This window comes from Corylus avellana, chromosome ca10 (assembly GCF_901000735.1).
Source record: "Corylus avellana chromosome ca10, CavTom2PMs-1.0".
Classification (NCBI taxonomy): domain Eukaryota; kingdom Viridiplantae; phylum Streptophyta; class Magnoliopsida; order Fagales; family Betulaceae; genus Corylus; species Corylus avellana.
The window spans coordinates 4,478,894-4,493,380 of NC_081550.1; the positions used below are offsets into that span (position 1 = coordinate 4,478,894).

The following is a 14,487-nucleotide window of genomic DNA, read 5'->3' on the forward strand; positions in this document are numbered from 1 at the left end:
ATAAAAAGGCATTTGGGAGCAAAATTCTCTGTGATTACTGCTATTCCAATTTCCGGTATGGTGAACTCAAGGGCAAATCGAAGATTCTCTCTTATTTGCTTTCCTTTGATCCTGTAAACAAGAACACACGTCAAGAGGATGCACCGGGTGATGGCCGGCGATTCCTCCTCCGATGCTTAAGTTAGTGTTTGTGTAAACTTAGCATAAAGCTTAGTATGACATTCGGTGTGTGTGTCTGTCTCTTCAAAAATGAGGTTTTTTATAGTTGATCATGTTGGTGCAGCTATGATGACCGGGCGAAGAATCTGAGATATGGGCGTAACGGCTAGAGGAGATAATATTCGTATTCCCTATCCATTATAGTTTATATGAAACTGTTATTGCAATTAATAAGATTTTGAGAATGGCGCATAATCGTTGAGAGTTCTTCAAGGGCAAAGTGTAATCGTTTTGAGGATCTTGACACATGTGAGCTGTCCATATAGTCGGAGCGCGGTTTGACTGTAATGGACATATCTGGTCATTAAGTATAGAAGATTCGGTCCAGTGTATTCTCGGATTTGAGCAAGTGGCCCAGGCATTCAGGAGACGACGCCATATCTATGGACTTCCTATTGGACCGCACCCCCAAAGTCCACATGAGCGTATTGGGTTTCCAGGGGACGCCGAATCCTTGGCCCATGGGTCTTAGTGGTGTATTTATGTGTAACAATTACCATGATAACATGTCACACTTTTAATAGGTAGCATTTTTCAAGTGTTTTAATGCCTAAAATCGACTCAAATTACATGATTTGAGAATTTACAATTTTAAAGAAAATGTAAAAGATTCTTATCCTCAAACAATTATTTTCATTACAAACAACAATAACTAAAATAAAGAGATGTTGGAGCACACCTAAAAATTAAAATCGCATTAATTTGCAATTGTTTAAATTGACTCAATTGAAATATGACAAGTTAAACCTACACTTTTTTTTAAAAAAAAAAATTAATTTTTTTTATCATTAATGCAGTATAAGAAAAATCAAACACAGTATGTCATGTTATATTAAAAGCTTAAAATGTTTGTTTTATACAAAATTTGTGCATATATTGGTACTTTCATGATTTTTGAAATATTAATTAGCCTATGGTATTCTATAAAGCTAAGGTAACCAATGATAGGATACATCGATTGATCGATACAGTTAGCTATTAGCCGCTTGTCGAGACACCAATCAAGAATTCTTGCAGAAGAAAGGAGAAAGACAGCTAAAGAGTTTGTTGGAGCCTACCAGCAAGGCATCCGAAGTTGGAAATAAATTGGATATTTGAGATGTTCGTTTGCAGGAACATTCACTACTTGTCCAAACGAGTGAGAACCAAAAGCGCTTGTTCACTAGCTCTAACGAAGCTCGTTTGAATGAGGTTCGATTTTAGGGTTTCCATTAGTTTTATTGCATTCTCGTCCGAACGAGTAAGTAAGACAGTCTAGATGAAAATTGTGTTAGTTAGATCAACAGACTTTATTTCCGTCTTTTAATGGATTTAAGAATCTAGTTATTATAAATACTTGTTAGGGAAAACTTTACTTGCTAGTTACTACCAATGATTAATTTTCATTATTTTTGCAATTATACCTTTAAACTTTAAAATGTGTCAATTAAAGATTACATTATTTTAAAAGTTTGCAATATCAACCCTCGCATCAAAATTCAGCGATGACGCAATTCATTGAGATCATTAATTCAAATTTTAGGTTTCTAGCTAGTTGGGAGTATAACAAGCTGGTTGCTAGCAAGTTTGGAACGGTGGAAATCATTGAGATGTTCAATTCAAATGCATATATACCGGTTGAGGCTACCAAGCGACATCAAGACATCTGATGTATTCAAAGTCAAGTATCTTGTTCCATTCACGAGAGATACTTCTGATGAGGATATGACTTTAAGGGCGAATTCTCTCCAACGCGTAGGAGGATGATGCAGACCAAGTTGTGTTTGAGTTCATTAAGAAAACGGGTACTAACACTAGTGTCTGAACGAGGTTTCAAACTCATTTGAACGAGCTTGTTAGGAAGGCTTTAGGAAGTGATCCAGACTCCTAGAAAAGCCTCGTTTGGAGTGGCGTTTGGTTGATGTCTGGACAAGCTTATCGAGGAAACCATTGCTGAAGTGGCGAGGCAGAGGGGAAAGGAATTCGTGTGGTGGAAGAAAAATTGCAATGGTCCACCATTATATAAAGCAGCAATCATTGTACTTTACTCACAGTATTGCCATAATCAGAGCATTTGAGATCGAGTGAGTAATTTGAATATTAATTCTATGGATTAAAATTTCAACCAAGCTAGAACCTTTTATTTAATTGTTAAAGGAATCGAAAATTTCATCATCTAAAATCTTATTTAATTTATTAGGATTAAGCATACATAAAAAAGCCTGGATTTACAATGGAGAAGCCCCCATAAATCTTATTTAATTTATTAGGATTAAGCATACATAAAAAAGCCTGGATTTACAATGGAGAAGCCCCCATCTACCAAAAGATTATGTCCACTCACATACTTCGACTCATCACTTCCAAGATAAAGGGCAGCCTCAGCTACGTCCTTTGCCTTGAGAACCCGGCCTTTAAGGTTGGAATAAACACTATGAACTCCATCATCGTCCAATTTGAAGAAATCTTTTGCCATTGGGGTGGCCACCAAATGCGGTGACACGCAATTCACACGAATGCCAAACCTCCCGAGCTCCACAGCGGTGTTCCTCATCAATCCCACCATGCCATGCTTCGAGCTTGTGTAGCCATGCGGTGCAGAACCTGTTAGAATATAAATTAAATGATTAAATATATTATTTTTTATAAGCTTAAACTTTTGAAATAAGTAATGATTTACGGAACCTCCGATAACGGAGCACGCGCTAGCGGTTGAAATGATACTGCCCTGGCGAGCGGGGATCATCGCACGTGCAGCATGTTTGGTGCCAAGGAAGACGCCTACAAGGTTTACACCAATGACCTGCTCAAATTCAAGCTTGGTTATTTCGTGGATGTCGATTTTGGCTACTCCAGAAACACCGGCGTTGTTGAACATGATGTCTAGTTTTCCGAACTTGGAAACGGCAAGGTTTACAGCATTTTCCACGTCTGTTTCCTTGGTGACATCGCAATGGACAAAAGAAGTGGATTGAGGAGATAGATCTTTGTATATAGAGTGACCCAACTCGTCTTGGATGTCTGCAATTACAACTTTAGCCCCATGCTTAGAGAAGAGTCTTGCTGTGGACTCACCGATGCCGCTTGCTCCACCAGTGATTAGTGCCACTTTTCCTTCTAGCCTGTGAAATTTACAGCACATGCACAAAGTAATGCATAAAATGTCCCAAAAAAGCAAAAAAGAAGAATAAAACCAAAAAAGAGAATCTAATTACATTTCCTTTACTTTTCTCCCTTAACATGTTGTTTACCTATTGGAAAAATTACCTTTTAATAATGTTTTTTAAGATTGTTTTTTAGCAAAAAAGAAAAAATATTGTCACACAACACATAAAACACTTAAAATTACTTTTAATAAAATCTTAATATTTCACTTATTTCCATATAATAAACAGATAAATCCACCGTGAGGCGTGAGACCATTGATTAAGGTGGAACAAATTCAAGAGCCAAAAATGAATTAGTAATTTGATAAAGATCCAAAATTCAGAGATCAGAGCTGATTCAATAATTTTTCCTTAACTTCTTAACATGCTATTTGATTTTGTCCATTTATTTACTTAATATATATAATTCTTATCTCGGCATTTGGTGCCATGAAATGTGAGGAAGATGTCAAAACTTTTCTCATACCTTCTTGCAGCAGCCGAGAGTAATGAGAAACTTCCCATGGCGGACTGATTTCCAAAGCTCTACTTGAAAAAATGAAGAAGAACCCTAAAGGAAGTTATATAGACGCATGCAATGTCACACCTTTGTTTCCATTCTGTCATTATATCAAGCACCTGCTACGCAGAAGAGAGAGAGGAAAAAAAAAAGAAAAGGCTAATGCTTTCCAAATGGAGGGCACCAGGGAAGATCACGGGAAGTCTAATGCCGTGGGCCATATACTTGACCAATTTCATCCTCGTACTGTTCATAACATGCAATCTCTTCACAAAACAATGAAAACATGCCAGAAATACGGTGTGTCACGTTTTTATCAAGTTTAATTAGTTGCTTTCTGTGCTACGTTTCTTTGAGGGAAAATGATTGAGGAGGGTAAGACTAAATGTTTTAGCATTTCTTTTTTCATATATATATATATATATATATATAAAAACAAAAAAAAAAAAAATGGTAGTCACCCCTTTTGGTCAAATTAGAAAACTAGAGAGGATCTAGTTACTTATATTTGAAAGGCATTTTTGTCTACAAAAAATGTGAAATGACAAATATACCATTCAAATATAAGGAACTAGATGCCCTCCAGTTCCTTTTTGGCCGGCCTAGGGGTGGCCGTTTGGGAATGATCAACTACCCCTATATTTTTAGTAATTGATGTAATAAGTACCACATAAACTATCATGTCAATTTATAAAATATCTAGTTTAAATACTTGGTGTATCACAAGAATTTTACATGTTGAAAAACAAATGACATAGAAATGAAGAGTTGGCTAGCACTGTAATTCCATGCTAAATAGATATTGAAGCATATAATTACAGCCCCAAAACTTTACACATTCGAACTTTCTCATACCATGCATTCGCTTTCCTTGTCAATAGAAAAGTAGAGCATCCAAAATTTGGTGCTTCCTCCACTATATAGTCTATATTAATATTCTCTTTCAATTAACATCATATATATATATATATATATATATATATATATATGTTCCACCATGACATAAACGTTTGTCCCCTCTTTTTGTTAGCATGAACAAGAGAAAAATTTGTCTGAACTCGCTCTTAGAAGGGTACATGAAGAAAATGTGTGGACTAATTACTACTTCCGCATTATTGGATTAAAGAATGGCATCGTTTCATTGGAATTTAAGGTTATTATTATGCCTACATATTGTTCTCTTTACGAGGAATGTTTCAGTTCCTCCTGGTGTTCTCTTCATCCTACGTGAATATTGTTTTCTAAAAAAAAATAATAATAAAGGACCGGTGGAGTAAGAGATTTTTTTTTTTTTTTTTCAAAAAACAATATCCAAGTAGGATGAAGAGAACACCATGAAGAACCGTAACATGTCTCTTTCTTAAAAAAAAATTAAAAAAAAAAAAACTCACCCCACCAGTTCCTCAAAAAAATGCAGAAAATAATATCCACGTATGTAGGACCAAAAGAACCGTAGAATTCTTCTTATCGAAGGGAGGGTGGTTGTAAGCAAAAATAGTTCCCCAATCTTAACTCGTCATTTCAATTCTCCATAGCATAAGAACTTTGGTACGTTTCCATATTATTATTTGCATAATCTCGTAACTCATGTATCTTCATAGGTCACGACACTATCTTCTGATTACCAAATTGAAATGAATAGATATATTAGTAAAACCATCATACATTATTATTCAACCACGATCACCCCCAACAAAATATAACAAGCTTTCATAGCAATAATATCGCACGATATGGATTAATCCTTGAGGAAAATTAAATTTATCAACAAGCTCTTTGAGGCGACACATTCATGCCACTCGGAGGGTACGTTGCGTTCGTTGCGGGACTTAATCCAACACCTTATATATGGCATGAGCTGACGACAGACATGCATCACCTGTGTCTGTATTCCAGAAAGCACCCCTCTTTTTCAAGAGGATTCGCAGCACGTCAAACGCTGGTAAAAGTTCTTTGCTAACCTTTAATTTGATTATTATGGATTTCTGTCAAAATAGAGGGGGGTTATTGATCAGGGGTTTGTTTCTAGCCTTGGAAGTTTGAAATTGGTTCTAGTAACTAAGAGATGAGGTACATTTTTGGAAATAGATAATAAGGAGGCGGTAAAGGACTTTGATACATCGATGGAACGAGCCATGTGGTGTGGCAGGTGATAAAAGTTATTTTCTAACACAATTTCAAATGGGGTCTAAAAGAAAAAGGGTAACTTTTTCTACTTTAAAATATTGATGATATGTAAAGTTCTTAATTAAATTGCAAGTATTAGTAGTTTGCTAACAAAATTTCGGATTAGAATCTCTTACAATTTTAAAGAAATAGTAAATTTTAAAATTACGCAATTTTGACCCTTTTTAGGCATCGAAACACTTAGAAAATGCAACTTATTAAAAATGTGGTATGTTACCATCCATAATTGAATATATTTTTGTCAGGTTAATTATTGCTCTCTATGTTGTAAAAACCAATTTGAGCTAAAAATTGTCTTTTGATTTTATAAAGAAGAAACGTCTTTATAAAAGTGAAGAAGAATTCTTTTGGAAGCAAAATTAGTTTTGATTACCACGATAACATGTTACATTTTTAATTGGTAGCATTTTTTAAGTGTTTTGATGCCTAAAAATGGCCTAAATTACATAATTTGAGAATCATCATCCAGCCAACCTAGCAGATCCTCTACCGAACAATGCCTGACGCCAGCGATTCCTCACCGCTAGTCCACCAATAGGTCGGTCTTCAAGTCCCACACCCACCACCACAAGGGCAGCGGTTGTTCAATATTTTCACCGACGACTGGAGTGGAAAAAAGTAAAAAATTAATCTTTTTATTAAAAATATTCAAACAAAACCTGCTTGGGATTCGCTTTGTAGGCGAAGTAAGGGTAGGCGTTAATCAAGAATGGCGAACATTTTTGTCTTCGAGTGGAAGTTCAAGATGGGAGCTATGCAGTTTACCAGATCCCGGCAAAAGGCTCCAGCAAAAGGTGGGTACGAGGTCTCTAGAACAGACCAGGATCCACGGCAATACTGCCAAAATTGCCCATCTATTTTTTCCCAAATTCTGGCCATCCAATGTCATCCAACAACCACCAATTCACCACGTGTCCCACTAAAGATAAATAATAACATATTATTTATTTTTTAAAAAGAAAATATTAAAATATTAAAATTAAAAATTAAAAAAATTGGGCTAGGTGGCCGCCCCAGTTTTTTTAATTTTTAATTTTAATATTTTCTTTTATTTTATTTAAAAATAAATAAATAATATTTTATTATTTATCTTTAGTGGAACACGTGGCGAATTAATGGTTGTTGAATGACATTAGATGGCCAGGATTTGATAAAAAACTGATGGGCAGTTTTGACAGTATTGTCGTGAATCCTGGTCCTCCCATGAGGGAGCTGTCGTTGAAAGTGAGGATTTCATTGCCGACAAAAACGGTTGTGATGTTTGTCGCAAGGAGGAGTGAGAAGAATTAAGCGAAAATAGTTTTTTTTTTTTTTTCTTTATTTTTTTTATAAATAAGACTACTAGATCGATCTTATTTAATCTATTAGGATTAAGCATACATAAAAAAACTTGGATTTACAATGGAGAAGCCCCCATCTACCAAAAGATTATGTCCACTCACGTACTTCGACTCATCACTTCCAAGATAAAGGGCAGCCTCAGCCACATCCTCTGCCTTTTGAACATGACCTTTAAGGTTAGAATAAACACTATGAACTCCATCATCGTCTAGCTTTAAAAAATCTTTTGCCAACGGCGTGGCCACCGCATACGGTGACACACAATTCACACGAATGCCAAACCGCCCGAGGTCAACAGCGGTATTTCTCATCAATCCCACCACACCATGCTTCGAGCTCGTGTAGCCATGTGTTGCAGACCCTGTTAGAATATAAATTAAATAATTAAATATATTATTTTTTTTATAAGCTTAAGCTTTTAATATAAGTAGTTGTTTAACATAACCTCCTAAAACGGAGCAGATGCTAGCAGTTGAAATTATACTGCCCTTGCGAGCAGGGATCATCACACGGGCTGCATGTTTGGTGCCAAGGAAGACACCAACGAGGTTTACACCAACGACTTGCTCAAATTCAAGCTTGGTTATTTCAAGGATGTTGGTTTTGGCTACTCCGGTGACACCAGCGTTATTGAACATGATGTCTAGTTTACCAAACTTGGAAATAGCAAGGTTTACAGCGTTTTCCACGTCTGTTTCCTTGGTGACATCGCAATGGACGAAGGAAGTGGATTGATGAGATAGATTTTTGCATAAAGAGTGACCCAACTCGTCTTGGATGTCTGCAATTACAACTTTAGCTCCATGCTTAGAGAAAAGTTTTGCTGTGCCCTCACCGATGCCGCTTGCCCCACCGGTGATTAGTGCCACTTTTCCTTCTAGCCTGTGAAATTAAAAGCACACAAAATAATACATATATAAAATGTCCCGAAAAAAGCAAATAATAATAATAATAATAATAATTTTCAAACAATAAAAGAGAATCCAATTACATTTCCTTTACTTTTCTCCCTTGATATGTTGTTTACCTTTTGGAAAAAAATGACCTTATAGGAATTTTTTTAAGATTGTGTTTTTAGCAAAAAAGAACAAATATTGTCACACAACTCAACACATAAAACACTTAAAATTATTTTACTTCTAATAAAATCTTAATCTTTCACTTATTTCCTTATAATAAACAGATAAATCCACCGTGAGATCATTGATTAATTAAGGTAGAAACAAATTCAAGAAGCAAAAAAGATAAAAATAAAAATGAATTAGTAATTTGATAAAGCTCCAAAATTCTGAGATTAGTCCTGATTCAATAATTTTTCCTTAACTTTTTAACATACTGTTTGATTTTGTCCATTTATTTACTTATATAATTCTTATCCCAGAAATTTGCTGCATGAAATTAAAGATGTCAAAACTTTTCTCATACCTTCTTGCAGCAGCCGAGAGTAATGAGAAACTTCCCATGGCGGACTGATCGCCAAAGCTCTACTTGAGAAATTAAATGAACAAGAACCCTAAAGGAAGTTATATAGACGCATGCAATGTCATCACACCTTTGTTTCTATTCTGTCATTATATCAAGCACCTGCTACGCAGAAGAGAAAAATAAAATAAAATAAAATAATGGGCTAATGCTTTCCAAATGGAGGGCACCAGGGAAGATCACGGGAAGTATAATGACGTGGGCCATATACTTGACCAATTTCATCCTCGTACTGTTCATAACATGCAATCTCTTTACAAAACAATGAAAACATGCCCGAAATACGGTGTGTCACGTTTTTATCAAGTTTAATTGGTTGCTTTCTGTGCTACGTTTCTTTGAGGGAAAATGATTGAGGTATTAGTTTTTCATATGAGAATTTAAAAAATAAAAAAATGGAGAAAGATGGGATGAGAAGGGTAAGACTAAATGTTTTAGCATTTCTTTTTTCATATATATATATATATATATATATATATATATATGCAAATCGCTCCTTGTGGTTTGAAAAATGACTAAACACTATACGAGGTAAGTCAAAAAAATTTTAAAAAAAAATGGTTCATATTGTTATAAAAGTTAATAAAATCCATTAACGTTTCATATCAACCATTAATCATATCGTGACACATTTCACATACTTACAATAAAAAAATATATACACGAATAAAAAATTAAAAAAAAAAGGAAATGGAAGCCACCCCTTCTGGCTAGCCTAAGGACGACTGTTTGGAAATATCCAAGTCACTTACATTAATATATATATATATATATATATATATATAAACAAAAAAAATGGTAGTCACCCCTTTTGGTCAAATTAGGAAACTAGAGAGGATTTAGTTAGTTATATTTGAAGGGTATTTTTGTCTACAAAAAATGTAAAATGACAAATGCCCTTCAAATATAAGGAACTCGATGCCCTCCACTTCCTTTTTGGCTAGCCTAGGGGTGGCCGTTTGGGAAAAATCGACTACCCTTATATTTTTAGTAATTGATGTAATAAGTACCATCGATCACGTCAATTTATAAAATATCTAGTTTAAATACTTAGTGTATCACAAGAATTTTACATGTTGAAAAACAAATGAAATTGAAATAAAGAGTTGGCTAGCACTGTAATTCCATGCTAAACAGATATTGAAGCATATAATTACAGCCCCAAAACTTTAAACATTCGAACTTTCTCAGACCATTCGCTTTCCTTGACAATAGAAAAGTTGAGCATCCAAAATTTGGTGCTTCCTCCACTATATATGATACTATTATTAATAAATTTCTCTTTCAATTAACATCATAATAATAATATTAAAGGTGATAAACAGTGATAATTATAATCAATATATATATTCCACCATGACATAAACGTTTGTCCCCTCTTTTTGTTAGCATGAACAAGAGAAAATTTGTCTGAACTCGCTCTTAGAAGGGTACATGAAGAAAATGTGTGGACTAATTAATACTTCTGCATTACTGGATTAGAGAATGGCATCTTTTCATTGGAATTTAAGGTTATTAATTATTATGGCCCTGAATGTAGAAATGGTCCCTACATTCAATAATGCTCCTACAAAAGAAACATTTCACAACATCTAGCACACCCATTTCAAGGACCAATCACCTGTAGAAAGACAATCCCTTATTGCCAACCATGAGAAGGAGGAATGCCGAGAAATATTGTTGTAATTGGTAGCTCATATTAACACCAGTGAAAGGCCAAGTAGACGGGAGCGGAATGAACGTCAAGATACACTACAAGCAATATGGTCATTAGTGACCAAACAAAAAGCGGCGACTTTATTGAGGGGTCATTAGCGGCGACTTTTCTAAGTCGCCGCTAATGACCCCCTAAGGAGCCAATCTTAAAAGTTATTCTTGTTGTCTTAATGTAGAACATTTGGAGAGAAAGGAATCCACCTCTCTTTGTGGATCAATGTGCTTTATTTCAAACAATAAAGTATCTATAGGATGTTACTAGGCATCACCCAAGGAACCCCGAATATGTTAAGAACCAACTGCCACTAGGGAAAGGATTATTTCCCCAGCAGCACATTCGAAATGATCCATTGGTTAATATCAATTAACCACTTCGACATCATAGGAGCTAGCCTCAGTACAGAGAGAATTGCACATAACAGTAATTTTCTCTTAAAGTTCTCACAATTAACTAAAGTACTTAGACATCATAGGAGCTACCAAAAGATTATGGCCACTCACGTGCTTCAACTCATCACTTCCAAGATAAAGGGTAGCCTCAGCCACGTCCTCTGCCTTGAGAACCCGACCTTAAAGGTTGGAATAAACACTATGAACTCCATCACCATCCAGCTTGAAGAAATCTTTTGCCAACGGGCTGGCCACCACATACGGTGACACGCGATTCACAAGAATGCCAAACCGCCCGAGCTCCACAGCAATGTTTTTCATTAATCTCACCACGCCATGCTTCGAGCTCGTGTAGCCATGTGATGCAGAACCTGTTAGAATATAAATTAAATGATCAAATATATTAATTTTTTTTTTATAAGCTTAAGCTTTTGATATAAGTAGTGGTTTAACGGAACCTCCTAAAACGAAGCAGATGCTAGCGGTTGAAATTATACTGCCCTTACGAGCGGGGATCATCACACGGGCTGCATGTTTGGTGCCAAGGAAGACACCTACAAGGTTTACACCAATGACTTGCTCAAATTCAAGCTTGGTTATTTCGAAGATGTTGGTTTTGGCTACTTCAATGACGCCGGCGTTGTTGAACATTATGTCTAGTTTACCGAACTTGGAAACAACAAGGTTTACAGCATTTTCCACGTCTGTTTCCTTGGTGACATCACAATGGACAAATGAAGTGGATTGAGGAGATAGATCTTTGCATACAGAGTGACCCAACTCGTCTTGGATGTCTGCAATTACAACTTTAGCCCCATGTTTAGAGAAGAGTTTTGATGTGGCCTCGCCGATGCCGCTTGCCCCACTGGTAATTAGTGCCACTTTTCCTTCTAGCATGTGAAATTTACAGCACACAAAGTAATGCATAAAATGTCCCAAAAAAGAAAAATAATTTTCAAACAAAATGAGAATCCAATTCCATTTCCTTAACTTTTCCCTTCACATATTGTTTAACTTTTAGAAAACTGACCTTTTGCTAATGTATTTAAAATTTTTTAGCCAAAAATAAAAAAGCAAAAAATTATTATGACATAACTCAACTCATAGAATACTTAAAAATATTTTGGAAAAAATGCATTATACTCCCTGAAGTTTTAAGGGTTTTTCAATTTGAACTCCAAAGTTTAAAAATTGGCAATGTACTCCTGAAGTTTTAAAAATTTTCAATTTAAACTTTCCGTTAAATTTTTCCGTCTAAATGGATTGAACTCGCCCTATGTACTTTTTACGTGACATATTAACCCATTTTCTTTCAATTTTACCCTCAATTACGGACTCCAAAACCCATTTTGCCATTTTCTTCTTTTAAGCCCATTTTGCCCTTTTATTATTAAAAAAACCTCTCTTCGATCTCTCTCCACTGTCGGCATAACACTCTCTCAAAATGAAAAAATTTGAAAATTATCTCTCTCGCAAAGCTCTCTCTCTCAAAGCTCCCTTTCTCCCTCTCTAGTCTCTCCCTCTCAGAAGTCTCTCTCTCCATCGCTGAGTCTCTCTCATGGCTGACCCTCTCTCTCTCATTACTCTGCCTGTTTAGATTGCCCAATCACCCATTTGAACAAAGAAAACCTAAACAAACTCTAATATGAAACTACCCATTCCAACAAGTAAAAGATAAACAAACTCTTGTGTGGAATTTTTCTCTCAACTACCCTGTTTTTAGGTGAGTACCCATCTATACGAGGATGGACCTCACTTGCGAGAAAGTGGAAGATTTTTAAATTTCAAAAATAACGTAAAATATAAACTAAAAAAGAAATACTCTGATCGAGTATTTTTAGAGCTTTTGAACCAAAAATAATATATATATAAAAAAAAAAAAAATTGACAAATATCTTCGCATAAGACAGACGCTTAAACCTAAACATATTATCTTTCCGGATCTGAGTCCATCTAATTAATTCTGCACTCTCCTCATCAAGTTATATATATAACTAAAAAGAAAAAGAAAAAAAAATAGAAATGTACAAAAAGTCAGCATATATAAGAACATTATGAAATTAATTTCAAGTAATTTCTTTGATTAATTCCCTAACTAGGTGCCCATCAATTGACGACAGCAAACGATATGTGGGTTCTGCCGCATAGGGAGAGAGAGACAAGAGAGGGAGAAAGGGAGCTTTGAGAGAGAGAGCGCTTTGAGACAGAGAGAGAATTTGGTCCGTCCGATTTGGCAAATGGCAGACAAACCATTTAGAAAAGGGCAAAATGGGCTTAAAGGAAGAAAAGGGCAAAATGAGTTTTGGAGTCTGTAATTGTAATTGAGGGTAAAATTGGAAGAAAATGGGTTAATATATCACGTGAGAAGCACGTGGGGGCGAGTTCCATCCATTTAGACGGAAAAATTTAACAGAAGGTTTAAATTAAAAATTTTTGAAACTTCAGGGGATACATTGCCAATTTTTAAACTTTGGAGTTCAAATTAAAAAACTCTTAAAACTTCAGGGGTAAAATGCATTTTTTCCAAATATTTTATTTTTAATAAAATCTTAATCTTTCACTTATTTCCATATAATAAATGGATAAATCCACCTTGAGACCATTGATTAAGGTGGAACAAATTCAAGAAGCAAAAAAGATAAAAATAAATATGAATTAGTAATTTGATAAAGATCCAAAATTCAGAGATCAGTGCTGATTCAATAATTTTTCCTTGACTTTTTAACATACCGTTTGATTTTGTCCATTTATTTACTTAATATATATAATTCTTATCTCAGAAACTTGGTGCCATGAAATGTGGGGAAGATACTAGAACTTTTCAGCTCATACCTTCTTGCAGCAGCCGAGGGTAATGAGAAACTTCCCATGGCGAACTGATCTCCAAAGCTCTACTGGAAAAAAAATGAAGAAGAACCCCAAAGGAAGTTATATAGGCCCATGAAATGTCACACCTTTGTTTCCATTTTGTCATTATATCAAGCACCTGCTAGGCTGCTACGCAGAGAAAAGAAAAATAAAGGCTAATAATGCTTTCCACATGGAGGTACCAGCGAAGATCACAAAAAGCCAAATGACGTGGGCCATATAGTACTGGAATACTTAAATCAGTATTGAAAGGATGAGGCTAAGAAAAGAGAAAACAGGTGAAATAAATAATAAAAAAATAAATTAGTTTTTTTTTAGGGAATACTTTAGAAAGTTTTTCCTGAACTTTCAGCCATTTTGGCATACTCTCTGAATTTTCAAAACTCTTACTTAAGTCTCCTGAACTTTAATTTTCTCTCACTTTGGACCATTTTAACGTTAAAGTCAAACAATTTGACTTTTTATACCCATTTTACCCTCCCTCAAAACTACATCGTTTAGTGTCCTAAAACTACAACACCTACTCAGCCCAAAACAACGTCGTTTTAGGCATTAATTTTTTTTTTTAAATAAAAAAATAAAAAAACGAAATCGGGGGTGGCTTGGCCGATCTGGGGGTGGTCCGGCCACCCCCTTGGC

At 35.3% G+C, this 14,487-nt stretch overlaps 2 protein-coding genes and 1 pseudogene across 2 annotated transcripts; all 3 read right to left on the reverse strand.

Moving 5' to 3' along the window:
- Positions 1-2,436: 2,436 nt before the first annotated feature.
- Positions 2,437-4,016, reverse strand: LOC132163286 (borneol dehydrogenase, mitochondrial-like). Its single transcript, XM_059573515.1, has 3 exons — positions 3,832-4,016; positions 2,884-3,320; positions 2,437-2,802 (listed from the first exon to the last, which is right to left on the reverse strand). The coding sequence occupies exons 1-3, from the start codon at positions 3,867-3,869 to the stop codon at positions 2,471-2,473; spliced, it is 807 nt and encodes a 268-aa protein (XP_059429498.1). The 5' UTR covers positions 3,870-4,016; the 3' UTR covers positions 2,437-2,470.
- Positions 4,017-7,421: 3,405 nt separating this feature from the next.
- Positions 7,422-8,889, reverse strand: LOC132163287 (borneol dehydrogenase, mitochondrial-like). The gene is made up of 3 exons (XM_059573516.1): positions 8,818-8,889; positions 7,838-8,274; positions 7,422-7,753 (listed from the first exon to the last, which is right to left on the reverse strand). Exons 1-3 carry the CDS (start codon positions 8,853-8,855, stop codon positions 7,422-7,424), a joined length of 807 nt encoding a protein of 268 aa, XP_059429499.1. The 5' UTR covers positions 8,856-8,889.
- A 2,148-nt stretch (positions 8,890-11,037) lies between these two features.
- On the reverse strand, positions 11,038-11,877 carry LOC132163914 (borneol dehydrogenase, mitochondrial-like; annotated as a pseudogene).
- Between the last annotated feature and the right edge of the window lie 2,610 nt (positions 11,878-14,487).